This window comes from Typha angustifolia, chromosome 10, assembly GCF_048772165.1.
Source record: "Typha angustifolia cultivar Huaian chromosome 10, ASM4877216v1, whole genome shotgun sequence".
In the NCBI taxonomy this organism is placed as follows: Eukaryota; Viridiplantae; Streptophyta; class Magnoliopsida; order Poales; family Typhaceae; genus Typha; species Typha angustifolia.
In genome coordinates, this window is record NC_133248.1 from 8,967,293 (window position 1) to 8,992,620 (window position 25,328).

Below are 25,328 nucleotides of genomic sequence, written 5' to 3' on the forward strand. Positions count from 1 at the left end.
CCGGATTGGATCCTAATGTATACTACCGGGTCGGATCAGGTGACAAGTAATTGGATCCTCGTTTCTCGCCGCGTGTACTTGACAGTCTCTCCCAAAAGGCCGGGATCATGCTACTAGGGCACACACTTCGGAGCTCAGCTCGACGAGGCCTTTTTCCTGGTCTCTCACGCGGCCTTTTTCCTGGTCTCTCTCGCGGCCTTCTCTTATCCTCTAAAGGTAACTCCTTGCCATCGAGATATATAGGGTCTCGATCTCTCTTCTCGTAGAATTTGGTCCAATTTCCGTCGTTTTCACGAGAATTCATGTTCAAGTTATTGCATCTGAGTTTGACTGCTGGTATTCCAAGAATCTTGGAGGTGGGAGAAGCCTTCTGGTTCCTACGAGCGGGCATAATTTGGCACTCCCTTCGGCGATCGTCTGCAATTTTTTGTACCAGAAATGCAGATGGATTAGAAAGCTTCCATTTTGCATGCACTTGAAACATGCGGGTCAAGTTTCTGCAACATATCAAAGTGGTATCTGTTGGGCCTATGGAATTAGGCATGTCGTGGACTGTGATGCTTCACCAGATGATAGGATTATTTTAGTTCTCTTAGGAATTCACGCAGTACGGAGTTAATCTGCAATCTAGAACTCAGTTTTGGGTCTTGAACAATTGGATGGCAGTAGGTGTATTAGGGATGAGAACTGGTGGCTGCTTTCCCATTCTAGTTTATGGAAAATTATTACTGATTGGTATTATTCAAACAAGGATGAAAAACACCATATACAAAAAATGAGAAAATGTAAGTAGTCTGAACAACACATTCCACCACTTAAATCTGACTGACTGTTTAGTATAACTCAGTGAGTCGAGCCAAAGACCAGAAATGCTATTAACATGGTTTTTAATTATTTTTATCAATTTAGAATTTATATTCATTCACCTTAGATTTTAAGATCTTGACTTATGTATAAGCCTGCAAAACTTTTTTTTCTGTTTCTCCTTAACTCCAAAAAGAAATTTTGGAATTTAATTTTTTTATTCTACATATTTGGTACATGCCCCTGATCTGTAGGCTCCTCAAAGATGTCTGAAGTAGTGATAGAGAATGGCCATACATCAATCACGCGTGTGCTATTCTGTGGATACTATTGGCCTGCTTCTCATAATTATACACGAGAATACCTGCAGAGCTATCCATTCATTCAGGTTCTTTGCTTACAAAGTTCTTATTTCTTTATATGTTAATATCTTATTCTTTTATGTCTGGATGCTAGCTTACATTCTGTCTTTCCTTGCTTACACTTTTATGCACTCCTGCAGGTAGATGAAGTGGCTCTTGATGACGTTCCAGATGTTATTCACAAGTATCATATTTGTGTGGTTAAAAATCGGCGCCTAGACTCAGAGCTTATTGCAAAAGCAGTTGAGATGAAGCTTATAATGCAGTTTGGTGTTGGTCTGGAAGGTGCCTAAAGTACTTTGTGGTTGCTTGTCAGTTATATATTGTCCATCTAGGCATCCACTGATCTGTCTACAACTTATATTTTTCATTTTGTTAATGAAAATTGTTGGCCATCTCATACTTCACAAAATAGGTGTTGATGTTGAAGCTGCTACCCAACACAAAATAAAAGTTGCAAGGATTCCTGGAAGTGTTACAGGAAACTCCACGTCATGTGCAGAAATGGCAATATACCTTATTTTGGGTCTTCTTAGGAAGCAAGTACGGTGTGTGAGCTAAGTGTCTGAATTGTTTCATTTTAACTCCATGCTATGAAATTAACTCAGTATTATCAAGAAATAGTTCTCATCTGCGCTTGCCATTTTAGTTCTAATATATCTTTCGTTTTCATTTTTGACAGAGTTTGGTTGTGATGTTATCTAGAGCATGAAGAATTTAATTTATTAATTACATTTTAAATTTGGTCTTTAAATAGCTTGAAATTGTTCAATATGACTGAGATAGTATACTGAACAATGTGTAATGCCTATTCATGCTGCATTTTAGCCTTATGTCCTATAGAACCAGAGAATTGCTGTAACTGTAGTAAAAAATTCCTAGTAGGAAATGATATTTGTTTATTATTAGAACTGAATGATATTGTATGCATAAAACTACATATATATGCTTACAGTGGTATCTTATAGATTAGGATGCCATCACCAATTTGGACATTAGATACAGAAATATTGTCATGAAAGGAGCCAAGCATTTTACAATAGAACTTCCAATAAGGAGGTGTTTTTAGAGAAGGTAGCAGTATAGAAGGGCAGAATTCTAGAAACTTCTTACAATAATATACTCTTTGATATATATATATATATAATTAATGGAATTGAAAGTTATATCTATTATATAAACATCTTTTGATATTTTAGACAGATGTTCGATGAAGTGCTATAGCATCAGTTTCTCTTCTTCCTTTTCCCTTTTCATTTAAACTGGATTTTGTAAATTCATTTTCTGCAGAAGGAGATGGATATTGTTATCAAGCAGAGAAACTTAGGAATACCAGTTGGAGAAACACTACTTGGGAAAACAGTAGGTTTACCTTATTTCTTCGACTTATCATCTGGTCTAATGCTGAAATAGTATATGATGAGAAATATGGAGTTTCTTGTAGGTACTCTCAAGGTAACAGATAGAGAACCGCAGGCTAAAAATGAATTCGATAATTTCTTCTCAGCAGACTCTATCTTTTTAATACTCAAGTAACTTTTGAATGGTTAATTTTGGCAGAAAATCTACAATAAGTCAGTTCTTAATATTTTTTTTTTATAATGCTTATACTGAGATTGTAAGTCTTCTAGCCAATTCATTCTAAACCACAGTTGCCTAACTTGTTAGTTGGCTTAATTCAAGTTAAGAATTGCTATTTGTTGCAAGCACTTTGGAATGTTGGATTCGCATGGGGTGGGAATATGTTACTTGAGGAAAAGTTTCTCTATCTGGATTGTCAGAGATTCAGATATATGACCTCATCCAGCTTCAGAATTACTTGTTGCGGACCAAAAAGGGATGCACAGATATGAAATTACGTCATGATGATTGAATATTTCAGCAACAAAAAGTTCAAATTGGAAGATATGCATATCTCCAATACTTTCAACAGTTGTTATCCTGCCAACCAAAGAATAAACCAAGTTATATTGAGTGCTAACAGCCTAACAATATACAAGTTCAACTACCAACTTTTCAATTATTAATTAAATATAGGATGTCCGAGTTCCTCAGATTTCCTTTTCTTCTAACTCAACACTTTGCAATTTTGGATCAATGATGTTTTGCCAGAGTATCAGTTATAAATATCATACTTTTCCATATATAGGTCTTCATTCTAGGTTTTGGTGCTATTGGAGTTGATCTTGCTAAACGATTGAGGCCATTTGGAGTAAAAATCCTTGCTACTAAAAGAAAATGGTCCTCAGGTTTGTTGCTGTTAAGTAGTATGAGGGCATTGTTTCAATTATTTATTGCTTAGCAAATTTAATTGTGATTGCCAATTCTACTTCTGTTTCATGTGCAGTCTCAACCTTTCATACTGGTGCCAATGATGAGCTGGTTGATAAGAAAGGCGGCCCAGAAGATATATATGAATTTGCTGCGGAGGCTGATATCATTGTTACGTGCTTGATCTTAAATAATGAAACAGTTCAGTCCTCTCTTCTCATATTTGGTGTTTTCACCTCAAATTTGTCAACTAGCTCTATAATAAGAGTTTCAACTTTCAGGCCGGCATTGTGGATGGGAAGTTCCTTTCTTCCATGAGGAAGGTTTGTAGATACCTCAGGGCATACATGATATTTTATGATATTCTTCTTTCTTCTTCCCTCTTCTTTACTACATAACACCGTAACTATCCCATGTTTTTATGTTCTTTTACTTTTCAATCTCTCACCTTTAATAGTCATGCGCATATATAGGAAGCTCGCATAGTTGCATGCCATGTGCCATTCATGTATACTCGTGTGGTTGTCGATCTATTAACTAATTTGGATAAACAAGGAGGACAATTTGCTCTTAAATCAATTCAGGAAAATAAGAACTTACTGATGTATATTATATTGATTCCTTTTTCTTTCAAGGGCTCATTTTTGGTAAATATTGCTCGAGGAGGCATACTCGAATATAAATCTGTCCTTCAGAACCTTGAATCTGGTCACTTGGGTGGTTTGGCCATTGATGTTGCTTGGACCGAACCATTTGATCCAGAGGATCCAATTCTGAAGTTTCCAAATGTTATCATCACACCTCATGTTGCAGGTGTTACAGAGTATTCTTACAGAACAATGGCCAAGGTATCAGTCTTCCTCTTGCGTATGTTGTTTCTTCAAATTCTTGTTTACTTTGCATTTTGGGAGTTTATTTTTCTACGGTGGTAGCTTCTCTTGTACTAGGTATTTCTTAGGATTTTTTTTGTCATTTAGATAAAAGTCATAAGTAGGATAGTCTACAAGTGTTGCACCATGCCATTGTTTTTTTTCCTTTTTTTTTTTTGGAGAGAGAGAAAAGTGGAACTTAATGGTGTCCTAATTAAAACGGTGCCACTAGAATTTGACCTTGGAATTACTCAGTCTTTTTAACTAAGCTCTATCCCATTGGCCGTATTATGCCATTATTGATGGTAGGCTGAACATGTTATATTTAGCAGTAGATGTGGAAGTGAATCTTTACGAGCAGATCTTTTTAATTCATCTCGATGCACTTGTTCTAGTTTTATTTTGATCTGTATTTCAATTTGTTTGGAATCTTTTGGGTTTAAAATAATTTATTACCACTTGTTAATACTTTGTTCTTCTAAAGCTAGAAATAGAAAGCACAATTTGCATCAGCTTTATTTATAGATATATAAATCTTCAGTTATTTTAAAGGTGTTATGCTTATAGATGTGATTATAAAAATAGAATTAACTTGTTAACTTTAAAACAAAAGTTAAAGTAAAAGTGAGGCCCACCTGGTCGCTAAAAAAGAAAACATTAGGACGGGAACAAAATGATGACTTATTTCGGGATGAAGAAAATTTTTATCCTACTTTCTCCTTTAATGTTTGATTAGAAAAACAAAAAATAAATGCTAGGATAAAAATATAGAATAAGATCAAGGTTTTAAAATTAGGTATTAGGATTGGCGTTGGTCGCTAGAAAAAATGATACATATCGGTCATATATGACATATGTTTGCCTGTACTTTTTAATTATGTAAAATTTTAAATATTATTTTAAAATACATGATTTTTTTTTTAAATTTAGAAAAAATAATAGAAAAATAAGAAAATAAAATTTACTCACATTTGAAGCCTAATAATTAATGTAAAAACTCACTTAAAACCATGATAGATTTCGAGCTGAATTTTAATAAATTTATATGCTCGTAAATTACTACTGCAAAGGTGAGATGAAGAGAGATCTCTCTTCACTCGTGTTCTACGATAATTAGAGAAGAAGAGTTAAAGAGTAGGCAATAAAGAGAGAAGAAAAATGAGGAGAAAATAAAAGAAAGAAAATATTGACCCAAATTAACTAGAGTACAAAGTAGTCGGAAGGGCTTATCGAATGAGCTCGGTAAAGTATAAGGAATATGAGGAGAGTGTATGTGAGAGATAAAAGGTAAAAACTACAAACTTAAAAAGAAGACAGTTAGAGATATTAATTACTAATATTTTCTAAGTCAGATCGTTTTTAGATTCAACTTGAATCTTTAAAAAAATTAGTGTTTCGACTGAGACAAATCGATCGATACAGTTGAAACTGATCGATCCCAAATCAAGGTTGGGGTCGGCCGATTTTTGGTACTATGCATAAGATGATGGCCGATTTTTAGTACTATGTATAAAATGATGGCTAATTTTTAGTACTATGAGTAAGATGATGGCCTATTCTGATAGTTGGAATAAGAAATAAACTTTATTGCCATTTTCCTAATTTAATGTGAAATATATATTTGTTTTTTCTAGAAAGAAAGGAAAAGGTTCAAAATTATATAGAATTGTAATTTTGTGTTACTACTGTTATATTATCATATTATGATTATTTTAAGAATTTTTGGCTAAAAAATAGTTTAATTTAATTCACCATATTTACATAATATAGATATCATCGGAAATAGCATCACAATTCGGTACCGCATATCAAAATATTTTTATTACAAACATATTCTAATATATTATATAATAGTCGTGTTATAATTCGGCCATTATAGTCACATTACAATTCAATAATATATTATAGTATCTTATCAGAGGGTAAATTGGTTCTTCATATTTTGGAGGGATATTCCAAAATTTTATCCCTGCTAAAAGCTAGGATAAAGATATTTGGATATGTGTCACATATTATATTTTCTTATATCGGATTTAACATGAATTTTCTGAAATAAAGGAGATTTATTCTGGGCAACCCTCCTTATTCTACTCTACTAAATGAGCCCTAATGGACGACAAATGACCCTAAATAATTTCAGATGCTTTTAGATGTCATTGTTCTCAAATTCTCAAAATTTGGATTGTGGCCACTTGGCCATCTTTAATACCTACTAATTAGTCTTTCCTTTGAGAAATGAATACCTCTAGATTTGCCCTCAGTAATCAGTATGATGAACAGAAATCAACAGATTGTGCTTTTCCTCTAGCTCTTTGCCTAGTTCACTACCTCGTTGTGGTGCAGGTTGTGGGTGATTGCGCTCTCCAACTCCATGCTGGGAAGCCGTTGACAGGAGTAGAATTTGTGAATTAGTTGAACCGGACCGTTTGCCAATATATATATATATATATATATGCCGGTCTGTTGAATTATATTCCAGGTAATTGGTTTTGATCATCACATATGAGCGATGAATCACCATTGGTTACTACAGGAATAAATTTGAATATCTACTATCTATCTGTTATTAAAAAAAAAGCAACTTTCATTATGTTTTTGTTCGATCATGACTATGTTGAGAGTCGTTTAAATACATCAGAATAGTTTGAATCATTCTAATCTATAATGAATCAAAACGTGGATTTCTCTGTGGATTTAAGTTTGGATTCGCAATTACAGTTTTATGTTTTCTGATCAAGCGATTCTATTGTCTTCACTGTATTCTTTCCAGAAGAGAAGTTTTCTATTAATTACAACATTAAGTTTAAATAAATCATGACTAAGAGAAAATTCTGGCCATCATTATCTTTTCAAGGTATCCTAAACATTACTCTGTTTTATCCAATCATGTCCATGATCCATCTAACAAGCGCACTAACCATGCATGCTGCCATTTCTTAAGGAACAGCAATAATAATAACAACAAACAGTTAGCCCGAACTATATGAGTTTGGTGGACCTACAAATATGGTTGAATTAACCTGCATTTTTTTTTCTTTTTAAATTTATGTATTACACTCTTAACTTTTATTTATTTATTTATTTATTATTACTATTATTCTTATTTGATCATTTAAGAGCTTTAATTAGGCTAGATAATAGAGTCAGAATTACTCATAATTATGTCGGACAGGTCAGCACATTCGTTGTGATTCATCGTCGTCTTCTTACGTCCATACGAGATTTAGAATTCCCAAACCACTTATTAGCTGGAGAGATTAGATCTCAACCATTCTGTACTTCCCATGAATATATTTTTAGAAATACACAGAAAAAGGAGTAGTGGCCCACCCTTTGACCAGAGGATGCGGGTCATTGTTGAACCCTCACTAGAAGTCTACCAGCTCATGCTCCTGTTTTGTTTTTTGTTTTTTTTAATTTCACCCTCACCCATGCCCTAGAGCTTGCTTGCTCCACCACCCCATTTTTCTAATGTTTTAGCCCCTAGGAGGAGTTACCACCCATCACTCCCTTCTCCACCTTTTTCTATTTCTTCATTCTTTTGTTTCCCTTCTACTTCCACTACCGGCAGCATTCCAGAGTCCAGATCCATACCTTTCTTTTTGGTTAAAAACCAAACCGAGACCTCTTTTGATATTCATATCACCATCTCCTCTCTCATTAGAACACAGAGGAGAAGAAAGAAGACCCAGAAGAGAGAAAGGAGCAAAAGAAATGAATGGCTACTCCAAGATCACAACCAAGCCAAGATCAGTGGACCTCCCGGATCACACGTTTCCTTCCCCATCTCAAGCCCGAGAGGACCCAAATCCTACACCCAAGGATGGGCAGAAGGAAGGCACCATCAAGGTCCATGACCAGATCCCGTGGGAAGAAAAAGAGCATTGTAAGGATGGGCAGGGATTTGGGTTGGCACTGACCAGGAACTTCTCGTCTACATCCCGTAGGTTCAAGGCTACTGAGAACAGCCATGGCAGCTCCACCTTGAGGAGGGCCTTCTCCATGAGGAAGCCTTCTGCTGTTGCTGAAGGGTACTGGAGAATACCTGACACTACTGATGGAGATGGAGACTTGGTGGGGGAGGGAGAGGAGCAGCAGCAGCAGCAGCAGCAGCTGCATGTGAAGTCCTCAGGGAGGAAGAAAGGGAGAATCTTAAGGGCATGCAAGAGGCTCTTTAAATTTTAGTTAATAATGAAAGGAAATGCCACCTTTGAAATAATTTGAGCATCTTCTCTTCTTCTAGGCCTTTTACATGTTATGCCTATCTGTTTTTAAGTAATATGATTCTGCTTAAAATCAAACTTGTTAACATGGAGAATGCTATCTTGAATCAATCAGTTACTCAGTTCATCTTCTTTCTTAAAGTTTCTCAGATCTTGCATCTTAGAGCATTGTATTTATGGCACAGAGGTTTATTGCTAGCGTTTCCCAATTCCAAGTCTTTTGGCTTGTTTTGTTGGTCACTGATCCATAATGGCCCACTGTTGACCTCATGCTTTTTTGCAATGTGTGCCTTAGCTTGTCCTACTCAAAAGCAAATCAGAGCTTTAGTGGAATGGGACAAGTTTGTAAACATATAGGTACAATCTGAATCTTACTCTATTCTGGAGAAATGTGTAGTTTTTGAGTTCTTTTATCAGCAAAAGTTTCAGCCTCTCGAGATTGATTCAAAGCAAAGAGTTTATTTTGTAGGGAGACATGCCCTTTTTCCTTTCTTATGGTTTTCTGGGACTGCAGCTTTCTAGTAATGCTCCTTTTGTTGGAGTGAGTGGGTCAGCTTTTTATGGCTCTGGTCCCTGTCCTTGGATGCTAGATGATAAGGGTGTACTGGTATCTTATTATGTACTCTTATCAGATTTAGTACTCTTATATGTTAAATGACTTGTGAATAACCTTCCAAATGATACCCATCATAGGCAGCTCACTGCTACTATAGCCTATTAGTCAGGTTCTATCAGCAATGATGTCATATGTTTAATTAGTTTCGTAAATGTTGAGTTAGTGTTTAGTGAATTATTTTTGCTAGAGAGCTATATGTTATGATTTAGATCCATTTCTTGGAAGGTTTGGCTAAATTGCCCGACCTATATATTGAAGAAGATATCTATCAAAGGCTCAGCCGGCCAAGAATTGGTCTAGTTAAAGGGCATATTAATATTTGATTTTAAATGACTTTATTCAGATAGGAATTCAAAATTTAGTAACCAAACATAAATTTTATATAAACTTATATATGATAATTATTATAATTTTATCTATGTTTTAAAATTAAATAATAAATTACAAGAGAGACCTAAGTTATATTTAAGATGCACGCATAAAAATTATTTATTCATAAATTAAATCTCTTTTATATATATTTTGGAATTAAAACACTCACTTATATATATATATTAGTCAAATCTTGTATAAATTAAATTGTATAACAAGTTTTACATAAAATCTTATTACAAATAAAATAATTCAATAAAGTTATTAAGACAAAGATAGAAGCATGGAGAAACAAAATAGCTTGCTCAGCAACTCACTCGACCCACCAATTAAGCCCGTCCCAACTCGATCAGATCAGTCCGTTCTCTCACAGGCCTAGACTATTCTAGCCCGATTTGAATCACTCACTCGCGAGCAAGATGGCGAATATAATACCTAACCCAACTCAAACTTGACTAACCTGACTTATCACCTCTCTCTTCTCCGGAGTAAGTAAAATAATTCTACAATTTTATATTTTATCACATCAGATATTAAATATTTTCATTATGACTACGTGAATTATCGCATGGACTTTTCCTTGGACAGTGGGACGTTGCGATAGGTTGTATGACAAGTAAGTCTACGATGTTTGAGATCGACATCTTTAGGATGAGGTTTGGATTGCTAAAGATTAGGACAGACAAGCTGCTGTCATATTTCGACCGCACACTTCTCTGAGGCCACTGAGCAAAAGAAAAAGGAGAAAAAAAGAATTAATTATATTTAGACACTTAAAATAATTTATATTTTTAATACAGATCTTTTTATTTATTTAATATTTCGATTTGCTCAGCTAAAAAAAGATTAAATGGTTATTAGAGAAGTTAAGAATTAATTATATTATTTTTTCATGACAACAATATAAAGTGGTTGTTACCTGACCAATTTCATATATTATGAGGATCTTGCTATCTTTATTTTAAAGGAAAATATTAATAAAAAGTTGGGGATAAGATGAGAGTTTGAGGGGCCACAAATGGTCAAATAGAAACCAACTGGAGCTTTTTTTCCTTGGTAATATTTTAACAAGAAGTCACTCACTTGGTCAAAATTTTATTCATGATTGACTAACTCATATAATAAATGAGTCCAACACTAGTCAAAATTTAAATTCTCAATATAAATGAGTCACATATATATTAGTAAATAAGGTATTTTAGCTGTTAGAGTAAGACTTAAATAGTTAGATGTTTAGCTCCATAAGTTTATCAATTAGTTTAATAAAGAATGAGCTTAACTTAGATCATCAATCCAAACAAGTCGAATAAAAGCTAGCTTGAATTTTTTTTTTTAAGGAATAATTTCACTTATGCCTCCTAAGCTATCATAATTTTCTGCATACACTTTTTGAACTTTATTTTTCACGACATATATTCCCTAATCTAAAAAACTTTTGGTTTAAAAGTCTGCTATTTTTTTTAAGTTCAAAAGAGTGTATGAGAATATTTTTCTTTGTTTAAGGGATGTAAGTTAATAATAAAAAAATTTAGAAAATTTATGCATAAAATAGTGATAGTTTATGGGATCTAAGTAAAATTATTATTTATTTTTAAGCCAAAAATAAGCTAAAATTTTAGCTATTTTTCAGTTAAGTAAGAGCATAAGAAGGTTTTCCTTAAAAATAACAACTCTAGGTCAATCTTGTGATTTCAAGCCAAAAAAAAAGAAGAGAATATTCTTAAGCAACTCCCGATATATAAGCATAGCAGAGCGTCTTTTATTAGTCCTCACGAGGAAAGCAAGGGAGGGAGGAAATCTATGGCTCGGACTACAATCCTTAATTCTCTCCGTTTCCCTTTTCTAAACATAGTTAAATTTTATCTTCGGTTACCAAATTTCTAGAGCGCTCTCTCCTCATTCGTAGAAGATCAAGTACGTACGACTCAAAAGACCTCCTAGTTTCTTCAACCGCCTTCATTTGTTTTGAAACCCTAACCTCGAATTGGAACTAGTTCGCTCGTATATCCTTCTTCTCCACCTAACAAATTTGGGTGAGTTATTCTCTTTTTCTTTTTCTTTCTTATTCTTTTTTCAACTTCTTTTGCAATTTCTTCTTGCTGTTTTGCTTATCCTTGTGTTCTTGAGAATGTAAATTTGATCGACTTTCTTCTTCCCCCTTGGAGGATTTTAAGTACTTAATTTAGAAAAAGAAAATGACTTTTTATTCCGGTCCTTTTGCATAATTTTCTCTTTGGAATTAATCAAAGTATTTGGGACAATAAAAATAAAAGGTACACGATAACATTTCACACATCAAATCAATGTGTCAATTTATGGGAGATATTTGCATCTGAGTAAGTGTGACGTTGTATTCTTCTTGACTCTTGACCATTGATATATAATATCTCTTAGGATATCACACGTCATATACTCTTCTAGTTTAGTCTTGGAACGTAGAAGATGATAAGTTGAAATTTTATAAATAAATTCTAAGAAATGAGTATTAGACTCCTAAAATTTTCCTCTACCAAATAGAAATATAGAATGAAGTGTCCGTTGAGCTGGCGATTTTTTAACTGTCAAAGTGGGGTTTATGAGTCAATTTAGGTGTAACCTTTTTCTTATAGTCGGTTATATGATGAGTTAAGTAGTAAATTTGTTATTCTCATGTAATCGTTCTGTGTGAGAAATACTTCTTTGCCATTTTGATTGATTAGACTTTGTTTGCTTTGATTTTAGAAATTTCTTCTGAACTAGTTCGGTAAATAAATATTTTTTAATTTTAATTTAATTTTTAAAAAATAAAATTAACTAATCGAATTCGGAATTTAGTCTCGTACCGAACAAAACATAAGAGTTTATTATAAGATAATATATGTGTTAGGGTTTAGGGTTTAAGCTATTTCTACATAGAATGTGGTTAAAATTATTGGGGGATTATTCATAAATTGAGAATGGGTCAACTCCCCTTATTTGAGGATACTTAAGCTCACAGTGACTCATAGTTTAATTTATTTGTGATTCGTTTCTTTGGAGTATTAATTTATATATTATGAAGTCTCAGTTTAACAGATAATTAGTCTATTTATTTTTTATCAATAAAAAAATAAAAGAGTTTTTTTTTTAAATTTCGTACCTTGTTTTATATCTTATATTACGGTTTGAACCCTAAATTAAGTGAGAAACGGACTCGGAAAGGATCCAAATTAAGTATTAAATATTCGGTGACCGCCTTTTTCTCCCTGTGCATGCTCTGCCTCAGGATCGGGTGGAGAAGGTCGAAGAGAGAGGTCCGCTCGCAACCCGAACCAGCACCGCCGGCGGACGTCCGGCGAAAAGATATGTCGGCTGCCGGTGATGAGGATGCATCGACGTCACCGACGGCGAGCCGCCTCAAGCTACTCTGCAGCTTAGGCGGCCGGATCCTACCTCGCCCCTCCGACGGCCAGCTCAAGTACGTCGGCGGCGAGACCCGCGTCATCGCCGTCCCTCGCTCGATCTCCTTCCAGGGTAAACCTTTTTCAAATTTCAATTTACCACCTTCTTTCTATCCGTATTGCAAGAAAGAAAGAGAAAAGTAAAAAAAAGAAAGCCCTCTTTTTGGATTTTAGAAAAGAAAACTTAGTAATTTGAGCGCGGTGGGATTAAATTTGCGCAGAGATGAAGCGGAAGATCGAGGAGACGTTCAAGGCGAAGGTGGTGGTGAAGTACCAGCTCATGTCGGAGGACCTCGATGCACTCGTGTCGGTCACGTGCGACGAGGACCTCGCCCACATGCGCGACGAGTACGACCGGTACGAGTCCAAGCGATCTCCTTCCTCCTCCCCTCGCTTCCGCCTCTTCCTCTTCTCCATCCCCAACCCCAAACCCAACTCCAAACCCTCCTCCTTGCCCCCCTCCCCTCGCCACGTCACGCACGCCTTCGAGAGGCGCTACGTGGACGCCATCAACGAACCCTCCTCTTCCTGCTCCAACTTCGGCCGCCCGATCTTCGCCGTCTCATCCAATTCCGGCGCCAACTCGCCCACGTCAGCCTCCGGCCGCGCGAGAGGGCTCGGCGGTGGGATGCACCGGGTGTGGAGCACGCCTAACTTGGGCGGATCGGCGAGCAACCAGGCGGCGGCTAATTCCAATGGCCCCCCATACTTCCAGCAGAAGCAAGCGCAATACGGTCACTATGGTAGGATGGGTGGGCCCGGGAGGTACGAGATGTGCGGGTGTGGCTGCCGCGTCGGGGTGCCGCCGAGGGCAGCTGGCTACTATTATCCGCCGCCCGGAGCCGGTGGGTGTGTCTACTACGGCCACGTGGACGAGCACGCGCCTCAGCCGTCGTCGAGGAGGAGCGCCTCGCCGTTTGGCGCGCGGCAGAGGAGGCCGACTATATGGGACTGACGGTGGAGCTGGGCCTCGTGATTCCCATCCGTCGGTTGTCTCTGGGAGATCCGGGTTTATCTGATTTCGTTCCTCTATTATTAATTTTCTCCTTTGTGAATAGGAGCATATACGCTGGTACATAGATGATAGACGCCTTAGATACAAGGAGGTGGTTGTTTTAATACCTTTTGTTAGTTGGACATATTTGATTGATTTGAGAAACTTTTACCATATTATACTAATTAGTAGTAGTTCTAATCCCCTTTCTTAATTGTTTGAGAAGATACCAGGGTCAACTTTCAGAGACAGCCCTTTGTAATACATTGAAGATGCAGGGTGTAAAATGATAATTTCCCATATAATTCCAGGAAGTATCTTATCATTCTTCAGCAGCAATCATTTGAAATAGACAAGCAAAACAACGCTACAGAAAATCAAATAATATCACACTTTGAACTGATACTTAGACATAAGCCTCTGGAATCTCACACTTTGAAGCTTCAAAGCATTTATGTAGAAAGATGGCAAAGAGGACAAGCTGATACAAAAAAGAAAGAAAATAAAACGATTGTTAACTTTACATATTTCCAGCACCATCCGATCAGTTTGGGCTGTCAGATGCATCAAGTACACTAGGTGTGCAAGGCCATGAACAGAGTTTGCTTCCTTGCGTGCTCTGGTACAAGGCGTTCAAGAACATCTGGAGGAATGCCCATAACCTCTGCCAAAACGATGAGCAGGAAATCAAAAACCTAAACATAGTAAGGAGCTTCAGAAAGGAATTGTAGCTTCGGCAAAGCATGTCCAAAAGTTGACCGTAATTTCACAATGCTGCAGAATACATTGGAGATACCAAACATGCCACTTCGAGGTGCAAAAATAACAAAACATATGTTTTATATGCTTTAAATCAAAATATGGATAAGAATGTAGCTTTTGAGTTTCCTGATGAAGGAGGTTTTCAAGCATCTTAATCATGAATTCAAGCATGCACTTGTAAGTCCCAAAAGTATCGAGGGGGTAGTAAATTGCTTGTTAAAAAATTACTTAAATGAATCTTGATGTTTGCTGTGGTTATTTATCTCCAAACATGTCTTACCTTGAGATCGGAAGTTGAAAAGTGGAGGAAGGGGGCGACCATTTGGTAAACGAGTATTAGGATCTCTCAGCTCATCAAAGAAAGGGTGCATGCAGGCTTCCAACTGACCAAAATTCCCACAGTTAAATAAAGCAGTCAATGGATATTAAGTGACATATCAATGATGCCAACAGAGAAGCATAAACCTTTTGTAACTTACAGCAGTGCAACGAAGATTTGGTGAGTACTGCAGAAACCTGCTAACAAGGTCCACTGCTTCTGGGGGCAACCTCTTTTGGAAAACCTGGAAGACAGAAATGATACAAGATAGCTTTAATTGTAAGAAGCTATAGACTAGCAGTTAGTCTCTCTCCATTGATTCATTTATGTATACGAAATGAATGCTCTTGCTCCATATAAAGTTGCTTTGATGACACCAGTCAGAATAATATGTAGCCATTTGGGACCATGTTACCGTACTTAAAATTTAAAAATAATATCTTCTGCATATCCAGAAAATTAAGTTAAAAAATGAAAAATTAGGAGGGAAGTAAGGAACAAATGCATTTTAACTAGGAAGTTTAAAGCATGTATTACTTAAGCCCTAACAATTAAGATAAGTGGCATTTCATGCACATGGATACTGCACAAATTCTGGACTTCTTTGACCAAAATTTGCCTACTCCATTTGATCATTCATTAACAATAAATGGTTGAACAGAGTGAATAGATTGTTAAAACCCTCAATTCATAAGTCATAAGAATCAATGTGTTAGAAAGGAAGATGTCCTTGATGAGCAATCTAGGCCATCTTATAACTGTAACTATTAGATTTGTTTCCATTTTACCCCTTATGAGCAATTACTAAGCTATAACTGCCTGAAGGATTCAATTTTAAGTATGCATTCACGTGAACAGTATACATTTGCGTACACATTCTCTCAAATTCTCCTTCAGTGAAGAGTATTTTAGCAATTTGATATGCATAGACACAAAAGCTAACCTTTCCGGATTTATTTTCATTCAGTATGCAAGCAGTGTAGCAGTTTTGAGATCCTATATATAGCTAAAAAAAATATCCACTTTTCACATTCTCTTTTTATAAATCATCTGGTAGAAGAAGCCCGAACAACATGAGCTACTGTCTACAGTCATTTGCATCAAGTGATCAAAAGATCATGATCCATTCCAGTAATATAACAGTCAGATACCAGAGTTTTGTCTTCAGAAAATTATCAATTCCTAATATCCCCATCAACAGCATTCTAGCATGGCTAAGAACATCTAAAGAACTAGGGAAGTACATAACCATAGATTAAAAAGTAGTATAAATGTATGCTGGTAAATTGTAATATCTTTTTATGAAAATGACCAAAAAAATTTAATATATTAAATACAGCCATAACTCATGAACAATCTTTATTTCTTTGGGATAACTAACTACGAAGTTTTTCTCAACCAAAAAAGAACCTATAAAATAAGATTTTGGCTAAAAAGAAAAATTAGCCTCGTTTGCTTTTAAAAAACCCAAGCAGTTTGCCTTATAAATAAAGTGAAAAAGATTATAACAACCGTAATGTTGCTTCATAATATCATGAGTAGTAACTTCAATTATTTGCACTTAAGTGAAATAGAAGAGTCATTGAAATAAGGGGAAGTTGAGAAAATGTACATCTACACAGAAGAAAAGAAGAAAAAGAATAAAGGAAATACAATGAGGTTTGTGACATAAGATGTCTCTTTCAGTTTTTCAAACAAATGTAGTAGGAAAAAGTCATGTAATAAAAGATTACGTAATTTGGTCAAATATTTGTGAAATCTGAGGGATTCACTCCTCTATGCCATTTGGTCATAACAACTTATTGAAGAGCTTCCATGAAACTATGAAAGTATGAAAATATATTCAGAGTTACCTTATGCCATGGATGAGCCTTTATTTGAGGAAATTTGAACTCCGTGTAATTTGGATTCATGCACTTTATCTCTTCCCTAGTTGGTGTGCCCAGAACCTTTAAAGTGGATCCATTAAACAAAACTAGCATTAGACCAAACAGCAGATTCGTAAGATGTATATTTTATCATGACATACTGGCATTACTACCTTGATGATCTCAACCAACTGATCAACTCCACTTTCTCCAGGAAACAAGGGCTACATAAAACAATTATCCCAATGAAATATAAGAATTGCTCGTTGAATGAACTGGAAGAAACCAACTGAACCACTACTACAATTTAAGATGAAACAATTTTCAGGTGAGAAAAAAACAACCTGCCCAAGGAACAATTCAGCCATTACACAGCCAGTCGACCACATATCAATTGCCGTTGTATACTCAGTTGCACCAAATATGAGCTCAGGTGCACGATAATATCTTGAACATATGTAAGAGATATTTGGTTCACCTTTCACCTAACACCATGAGAAAGCCAACACTTAAAGAGAGCCCTTTATTTAAACAAGAAATTGCAGCAAAATGGCTTACCAGAACTTTTGCGCTGCCAAAATCACACAACTTGAGCTGATGTGTATGTGGATTCACCTGAAATTGAAAGTCGGCATGTGAAAAACTGAATGGTAAGTATAGAATAGGGACAAAGTGATGTTCAATACATCTGAGCTTTCTATACACTTTATTATAAAAGAATGATGGTCGTGCCGGTCAACATGCCCTGTATCGATAGTGACAGGGACACCTGGCACAAAGTGTGCCAGTGGCACACCCCATGTGCGACCTGCATTTGGGTGTGTGCCAACTCATATCAACTGGCATGAATTGTATGAGATTTGACATATTGTATTAATCTGAAATAAATTCATTATAAAACATAAAATATTTAAGTTTTTTTTAATCATGTGACAAATATGATATTTCATGTCGAGACCATTTTTTTAAAACTTTTTTTCTATTTTCATCGATTATCATCAATCAGTTTTAAGTGTCATGAGATGCGCTCAAATGATGATATGAGTTCATCATCATCATTACCATCATGTCAATTACACCTACTAGAATCGCAACACTCTTATTGTACTCTATATTTATAATCTGCATATGCTTATGATATGCTTGTGCATGTGCCTGTGCCTATGCCGGTGATGGTTATTCCCATGTATGTTCAATATATAAATCACATCATAAAATAATTACAAAATTCATATTTATATAAAGACTATATAAGATATTACAACAAGTCATACCATAAGTAGATGAGTTTTAAAAATTATCGACATATTTATTATAATATTTGTGTTATACTTGTACAGACAAATGAAATCTTTAATCTTTCTTATCATTCTATGTTCAACTAGATATTAATTTTAATTATTAAACTATTATCAATTAATATTGTCTAAAATGATATTATATTTTCAATCATATTATGAAGTGTTCTATCATTAATATTAGTTTTAATAAATGTACTCAATCATATTATATGTTGAATAATATATCTATTTGATTATTGTTATATCTTTAATAAAATAGGACATTTATAAAAATAATCTAAGAAACTCTAATATAGGTTTTAATGCATATATACAAACCAAAAACCAAAAATTGATGTGCCACCCAGATATATCTCTAAATGTCCTAACTTTTTTTTATTAAAAGTATGTTAAAGACATTCTAGTGGCACGCAGGGGCATGTCGATCGACACGCCTCGTGTCTTCAGCACGGCTATCGTTGTTATAAAAGCAAGTTTGCATAATTGTATTTATTATTACAAGTCAAAACTAAATGAATAGTTTGTCATGATAAAATGATGAACCCATTCATGTACACTGCTTTAACTAAGAACTGCAAGGCTTATGTTATTCAGTCTATGAACAATCACTTTAAAGGTAAAATAATTACATTTTCATGGAGCATCTAAAAACTAATCTTCTTAGGATCTTCGTGAGCACAATGCATCTCCTTGGAAACCACATACTGTGACAGCCTTCTAAAAGATGACAAATCTCATTAAAACCAACAAAATTATTTCACAAGACTATGGTCCATGGCAAGAACTGTCCAGACTGCAACTTAGCGATAATAAATTAGTTGAATATTGACGACTGTCCAATACAGCATTTCACAATTCAGCTCGCTAAACAAGTTATAACTCTTAACACGAAACATCAGTAAATAAAATGAATCAGTACTTAACTGCATATTAACAAAATGATGGAAATGTATAAACTATTAAAATGATTTACTGTCTAACAGAAGGCTTCTGTGTATTACATCCCAAGGAAAATATGCAAGCATATGCACGCAGGATGGAAAAGAAAACAATGACAAAATGTTCGAAGTAAAAGAAAGGAAAAGTAATCTTACAAGTAAGTTCTGTGGTTTAATATCACGATGACAGATGCCAATGCTGTTATGTACGTACGCAAGTGCCCTGCAAATCTGCAGATAGGATGGTTGCACTCTTGAAATCTGATTCTCTAATGTGAAAGACTTGTCATGCCAGTGTCAAAGCAGAATAAGCAAAAAAGACAATATGCCTTTGGTTGCAAGAGATTCCTATGTAGATTAAAATACTTCCCTCTAAAAAAGGCAGATATGTATGTGGTTTACGACTTTAGAAACAAGCATGCTCAGCTTTCTTGTTTTAGAGTAGCACTAGTAATAGAAAAGATAATTGTAGAAAGAAATGATTCTCATTTGTCTACTTGCAGGTTATTTAAGCCTGAAACTCTTGGATGCCAAAAATTGGTGTAAGAATAGTAAGCCCCATTCATTTCCAAAAATCTTCATATCTTTCATTTATTAGCAGAGAATGGGAAATGCCTGACAAATTTACAGCATTATAAATAAATAATGAAAAGACACAGGTTTAACAGTTAATGCCTGACAAAATTTCCACAGAAATTTTGTTCTTATGGAAATAGTCATCTCTCTATCTCTCTCACTCCCATCCTCTGAAGGTCCTCTTTTTTATTCTCCAACTAAGTAGAAAAGCAACCTCCAAATGCTTACTCAAAGCTGTAATGATGTGTTATTATTTGGATGGCATTAAGGAAGTAATGTATCATAACAGGCGACTTGTTAAAGCATTCTGAATCTTTAGAACCGCATGTTAGTAAGGATATAGCTTGGTTGGTAGAGCCCCTTGTGATTTTTACATCAATTAATGAAGGCCAAATGTAGCAAATAGGATCAAATGGGAGATAGATCTACAACTTTTGTGAGACATGGAGACATGTAAGTAAAGTCTGAATAAAAGTATTTACTGCCTTTATAAGAGATAATCTTAAGAAGACCAGTTGAGAACATGCAACATCTTGTTAATACAGCAAATAGAAATTTATGTTCTTCTATTTAAGGATGCATTTAACTACGACCAGATAACTTAATCACTAAATCTTTTTGAGAGATTTGGGAAATCTTGGATTGGCATGCACTAGATCACTTAAGAATTGTGTCGGCTGTCAAGAGCTTCCAGGAAGCATTCAAAGAGTGCTCAACTGTTAAATCATGTATCTATTGAAAAGCCTCTTTATTACTGCATTTTAACATACAGTAAGCCCAGCCCAGCTAAAGCAATTAGCGAATATCTTAAGGTTCCCTTTTGCTATGTCAAAATGTGTATAACTACTACAAGACTTGCAGCCAGCAATGAGTACAAGTTTTGTGCTTTACATATAACAACCACATGCAATGAATGTACAATTTTCTATTTTATACATGAAACAAGCTCATCAACTATCTAATTTGTTTTCCTTTTTTTATATGAAACTGGCCGTGAGACATTGAAAACATGGCAGTTGATGAACGTAACTGTAATAAAAAATGAAATGATGAAAATAGCTATATAAAAATAGCCAGAAAACTAATTGAAATGGAAAATATAGTCATAATGCCAAATATATTAATAAAACTGTGTGCTAGTATTGAAGATTACAATAGGCAGTAGGACAGACCTGGTAGGTGTAGAGTTTCACATAAATGAAGGGCATACGTTGGCTCATCCTGTTGTACTGTCTTGCTATACGGTTTACAGTCTCAGGAACAAACTCAAGTACAAGATTCAGATACACATCTTCCCTGTCCGTTGTTGAAAAGAAGTAGTGCCTAAGACCAACAACATTGGGATGATCCAGCATGCGCATAATCTGCAGCTCCCTATTCTTGTAACGCTTATCTTGAAGAACCTTCTTTATTGCAACAATTTCTCCGGTTTCTCTACATTTTGCCTGTAGAATTCGACAAAGAACTGATTATCGCATTTAAGCTAGCAGTGCAATTGACATTGGGAATAGTGAAGGAAATACCGGCACCTGAAATACAACTCCAAAAGAGCCTGTCCCAACCACGTGTTCAGCTATGTAAGTGACTGCCTGTTTAGTTAATCATCATATTAGCAGTACTTTTTGGGGCACCACTTCAAACAGTGATAAGGAAATGAAGAGCTTGCTTTTGACCTGTTTGGGTAGACCATTTCGACCCCCAATGGTAGTGGCAATTATATGACCAGCTTCAGGACCAGATCCATCAATAATATCTTCCTCGATTTCCTGCAAGCAAAAGAGGAAAATAAAACAAACAATGTTCATCAGTTCAAGAGAGAAAAAATATTATGCCACAACTGTCAACCAATGAGAGAGTCAGAGAACGAAAAGATGCAAACTTAATTTCCAATACATGGTCAATTATTCTGCTATAATATCTAAAAATTATCATCCTAGGAGTTCACTTCTAACAAGAAAATATGGTAAATAACCACATGAAGACAAGTTGATGGGGAAGAATTTTACGCTGTCCTCATCAAACTCCGTCTTGGCATCCTTTAGCCTCATTTCCAGCATCTCTCTTCCAAGCCGTTCAACAGAGCTGGACGACCCCTTAGAACTGCTTACCGCCCTGGAACTTCCCATGCCACCATACCTCAGACTGGCAGATGCCATTTGGCTACCAGAAGTTGAATGCTATATACCAATTATTAGCAAAAGAATTTTAAGGCTGTCCAGCTTCAACGTCACGACATGAGAAAACCTAAAGACCTGAGAAAAAATTTGCAAAACAAAAGGAGAGACTTTACTAAAATGTGACACTTCCTTACCACCTATCCAAACTAATTAGAATCATAATAGCCACTATTGAACATAATGATGAACCAAAATAAAAAAAATTCGAGACTTTCTTTTCCGAAAAAAAAAACAGAGTAACTTGATTGGGGAATTAGACAGTAAATGTCTTGTTTAGTACCTTTTGATCTCCTGCGAGGCTGAGACCATTCCCTCTGTTTACACACTTGCACAGCCAAAATCAAGTTCCTTCATACTTCCTTAGAAGGAAAAAAAAAAAAGAGGAGATAATAGATAAAATGAGACAAAAAATAACTGTTAATATGCCAATAAGAAAGCCACATTTCATCCACGTCGTGGAAAAATTCAAATCATGAAATCAACCCCAAAAAAAAATATTCTTTCTGAAAGAAGTAAAGGAGGCAACTTTACTGTGTCGAATTCTTCCAATTAAATGGCGCCATTCAAATAAAACAACCAGATGATCTCCCATAACATCAACTAAGAATTCGGAGAGGTTCCGAATCCAATTCAATAAAAGGAGTCTAAAATTAAAAGTTGGACGGGGAAACCAGAACAAAAGAAAAGAAAAAAAAAAAAAAAGGCTTCTCAGATATCCGCGAATCGGAGCTCTTACGTTGAGAGCATCGCGACGGAACGAAGGAGAAGCAAAAGATCGACGATTCGCAAAGAGATTGAACCCTAAAAGCAACTTCTTTTCCACTCCTGCCTCGGTTTTGGGAAGAGGGGTATGGGGAGCTGTGAGAGTTGGTACTGAGAGTGAGTGCTGTGTGGTTTCTTTTCTTTCCTTATTTTTCTTTTTTCCCCCATTCTTTTCCTTTTCTGTTTCTAAAAAATCGTTCACTCTTTCTTTCGTTCGTCTGCATTTATTAAGCTTTACGTCCTCTCTTTTTATACTTCTCAATTCTATTTCTATAATTTTAAGTAAGTGTAAAGATATTTTTTTTAGAAAAAAAAAAGAATAAATAAAAGCTATCAATAAATTATAAATTATGAAAAATATAAGATTTAAACTGCAATTAAAAAGACGAGGAAAAGAAAACAATTAAAACCACCAATTACCGCCGGCCGAATACTAGAGAAGAACTGGCTCTCATGGACGCGTGGCGAGACGAACCGGAGGAGTGGTGTCATGCTGCGAGCCTGTGACACCTTTCTCAGCTACACAACCTGAAGTTTGAAACAATTTAAATTTTGATTTCAAGTTTGATATGAGACAGCTTTTAAAGCTTAACTTTTAAATTCATGTAAATGCCCAGTGCCCCCTTCATGCATGGTCCTATTTCAGTGTCTCAAAAAAAAAGAGAATTAGTAAAAGCGATGGTGCGTAAATGAGATTCTTAACCATAATTACATACATAGGTGTGATTGTGGTCCTCTGGTTTGCAGTCATGTAAAAAATTAATCAGGTCATTTCACCTCCATCATAGGAGTCCATGTGGGATTGATACGTTAATAGATTTGCTCTTATTATAGTTTTATCTTAGAAGTATGATATTTATTGTTAGTTTGTTACTAACTAGTTCAACCTTTTTAATTTAACTACTTATCTAACAAGATATCAGAATTTGAAGTTCAAATTTTAGTTCTAACTACTTTCTGTTTTATATTATGTGTTTCCATCTCTTCAGAGTAAGTAATTCTTAGTCTATATATATATATATATATATATATATATATATATATATATATGAACTTTTACTACTTTGTTTATTCTATTTATCTTCTATCTTTTGGAAAGTGGTGTGCTTTCTGATTCCCTGTCATTATCCCTATGGCCACAGGCACTGAGACAACCTTTATCTCTTTCATTTTTGTGCTGGAGCCTACCTCTAGTTATTAATTTGCTCCTCCTTTGCCAATTGGCAGAAGGAGAACATTTAATAGTTCACAGAGTCCTATCTTGAGACTATAGCTTCTATATCATGCTGCTATTTATATTAACATCAATCATAGTGTAAAATGGATTGAGATAATATACAGTATACCCCCCCTCATCTCCATGTCCTTTAGCAATCCCTTTTAAGAGGTGGATCATGGATGGGAACAAAAGCCAAGTCTCTTTCATATTGGTTGATGCTTCCTTATTGCTTAATAATGCTTAGCTGACCACAGCTTGGAAAGGGAAATGGCTACTAGTGTTACTGCCTTCATTTTTGCCGGATGGGATAAAAAGTTGATCAAAAATGGATCACTTGATATTTGTGGAATACTGAAAATGGCACAAATTAACTCCACTAATTTCTGAATTTTTCTATCTCTTAATTGATATTCTATTGGTTAAGGCATATAATTTCTAACGGCTGTGTTCGGCAAATAAGCATTAGAAAGAAAAACGTAATAAAAGTTTTTAATGAAGTCACTTATACTAAATAACTATGATCTCTTAGTGTTCGATAAAGATTAAAAGTGCGTCGTAAAAGTGAGTAATTATGATGAGTAACGATAATATATAAACAACTCAAAATGTAAATAATTATGATATATTATTTTTTTAGAGTTTCCTATGAATATTCATCTCGTAAAAACTACTTTTCTGGAGAATTGGCAAGATGTTTTACATAGTGAAGTGTTGGTTTTGCACTCGCTAATCAAAGAAACCCTCTCTATAGCAAATGAGAGATTAATCTCGATGTTTAGTGACTGTTTAAATCTAATAAATATGCTGAATGATATGGGCGAACACTAACCTGACTTAGTAATTATACCTCTCATCAACAACACATCTATTAAAATCTACTACACCAGCAAACATAACAATTGTATGACTAACAATCTAGCTAGGTATAATTTAGCTAATCGTGCTCGTGCCCGTAAGATGTGGCTTGATCCACCTCCTGAATTCTACTATAACCTAATTTTTATTTAACAAATAAGTCTCTAGAGTATTTTTTAAAAAAAGGAAAAAATGGAAGTGTAACTCTCTCTTTCTTCTTAAGAGGATATAGAACAATCAAAATTAAGAAAGCTCACTTTTACTCTATTTTCTTCGTCTGAACATCATAAACTAATGAACTTTTAAAAAGCTGTCACACTTTTAACTATTTCTTATCAACCAAACTCATTTTATTAAGAAGTTAAAAGAGTTTGACTCATATTCGATGATCCCATGCTAAATCAAATGAGGTTTAAAAATAAAGCTCAGAATATTTATATTTGAGACATTTCCACTATTTCCTATCAGTCTAAGCTTTCAATGAATCCACTTGATTAACATAATATTATAGTAGAAGATTTTGAGTTGGAATCCCACCTCACAAACTCGTATAAAAGCTTTCTATTAGATTGTAAAATTTATCTTTTCTTTTCATTTAACTGCTTATTTAATATTTGAAGC

The 25,328-nt window shown here is 35.1% G+C and overlaps 3 protein-coding genes across 3 annotated transcripts; 2 read left to right on the plus strand and 1 right to left on the minus strand.

Moving 5' to 3' along the window:
- The first annotated feature begins 3 nt into the window (after positions 1-3).
- Positions 4-7,004, plus strand: LOC140768240 (uncharacterized). Its single transcript, XM_073108446.1, has 10 exons — positions 4-216; positions 1,059-1,192; positions 1,307-1,451; positions 1,582-1,709; positions 2,457-2,528; positions 3,316-3,415; positions 3,514-3,638; positions 3,719-3,760; positions 4,073-4,285; positions 6,650-7,004. The coding sequence occupies exons 1-10, from the start codon at positions 108-110 to the stop codon at positions 6,716-6,718; spliced, it is 1,137 nt and encodes a 378-aa protein (XP_072964547.1). The 5' UTR covers positions 4-107; the 3' UTR covers positions 6,719-7,004.
- Positions 7,005-11,534: 4,530 nt separating this feature from the next.
- Positions 11,535-14,104, plus strand: LOC140768307 (uncharacterized). The gene is made up of 3 exons (XM_073108557.1): positions 11,535-11,550; positions 12,762-13,009; positions 13,158-14,104. Exons 2-3 carry the CDS (start codon positions 12,841-12,843, stop codon positions 13,889-13,891), a joined length of 903 nt encoding a protein of 300 aa, XP_072964658.1. The 5' UTR covers positions 11,535-11,550; positions 12,762-12,840; the 3' UTR covers positions 13,892-14,104.
- Positions 14,105-14,298: 194 nt separating this feature from the next.
- Positions 14,299-22,786, minus strand: LOC140768306 (shaggy-related protein kinase delta-like). The gene is made up of 14 exons (XM_073108556.1): positions 22,608-22,786; positions 22,152-22,226; positions 21,701-21,946; positions 21,368-21,460; positions 21,224-21,283; positions 20,867-21,139; positions 19,275-19,349; positions 17,438-17,494; positions 17,224-17,364; positions 17,053-17,103; positions 16,865-16,960; positions 15,172-15,255; positions 14,973-15,075; positions 14,299-14,594 (listed from the first exon to the last, which is right to left on the minus strand). Exons 3-14 carry the CDS (start codon positions 21,848-21,850, stop codon positions 14,506-14,508), a joined length of 1,272 nt encoding a protein of 423 aa, XP_072964657.1. The 5' UTR covers positions 21,851-21,946; positions 22,152-22,226; positions 22,608-22,786; the 3' UTR covers positions 14,299-14,505.
- Positions 22,787-25,328: the final 2,542 nt, after the last annotated feature.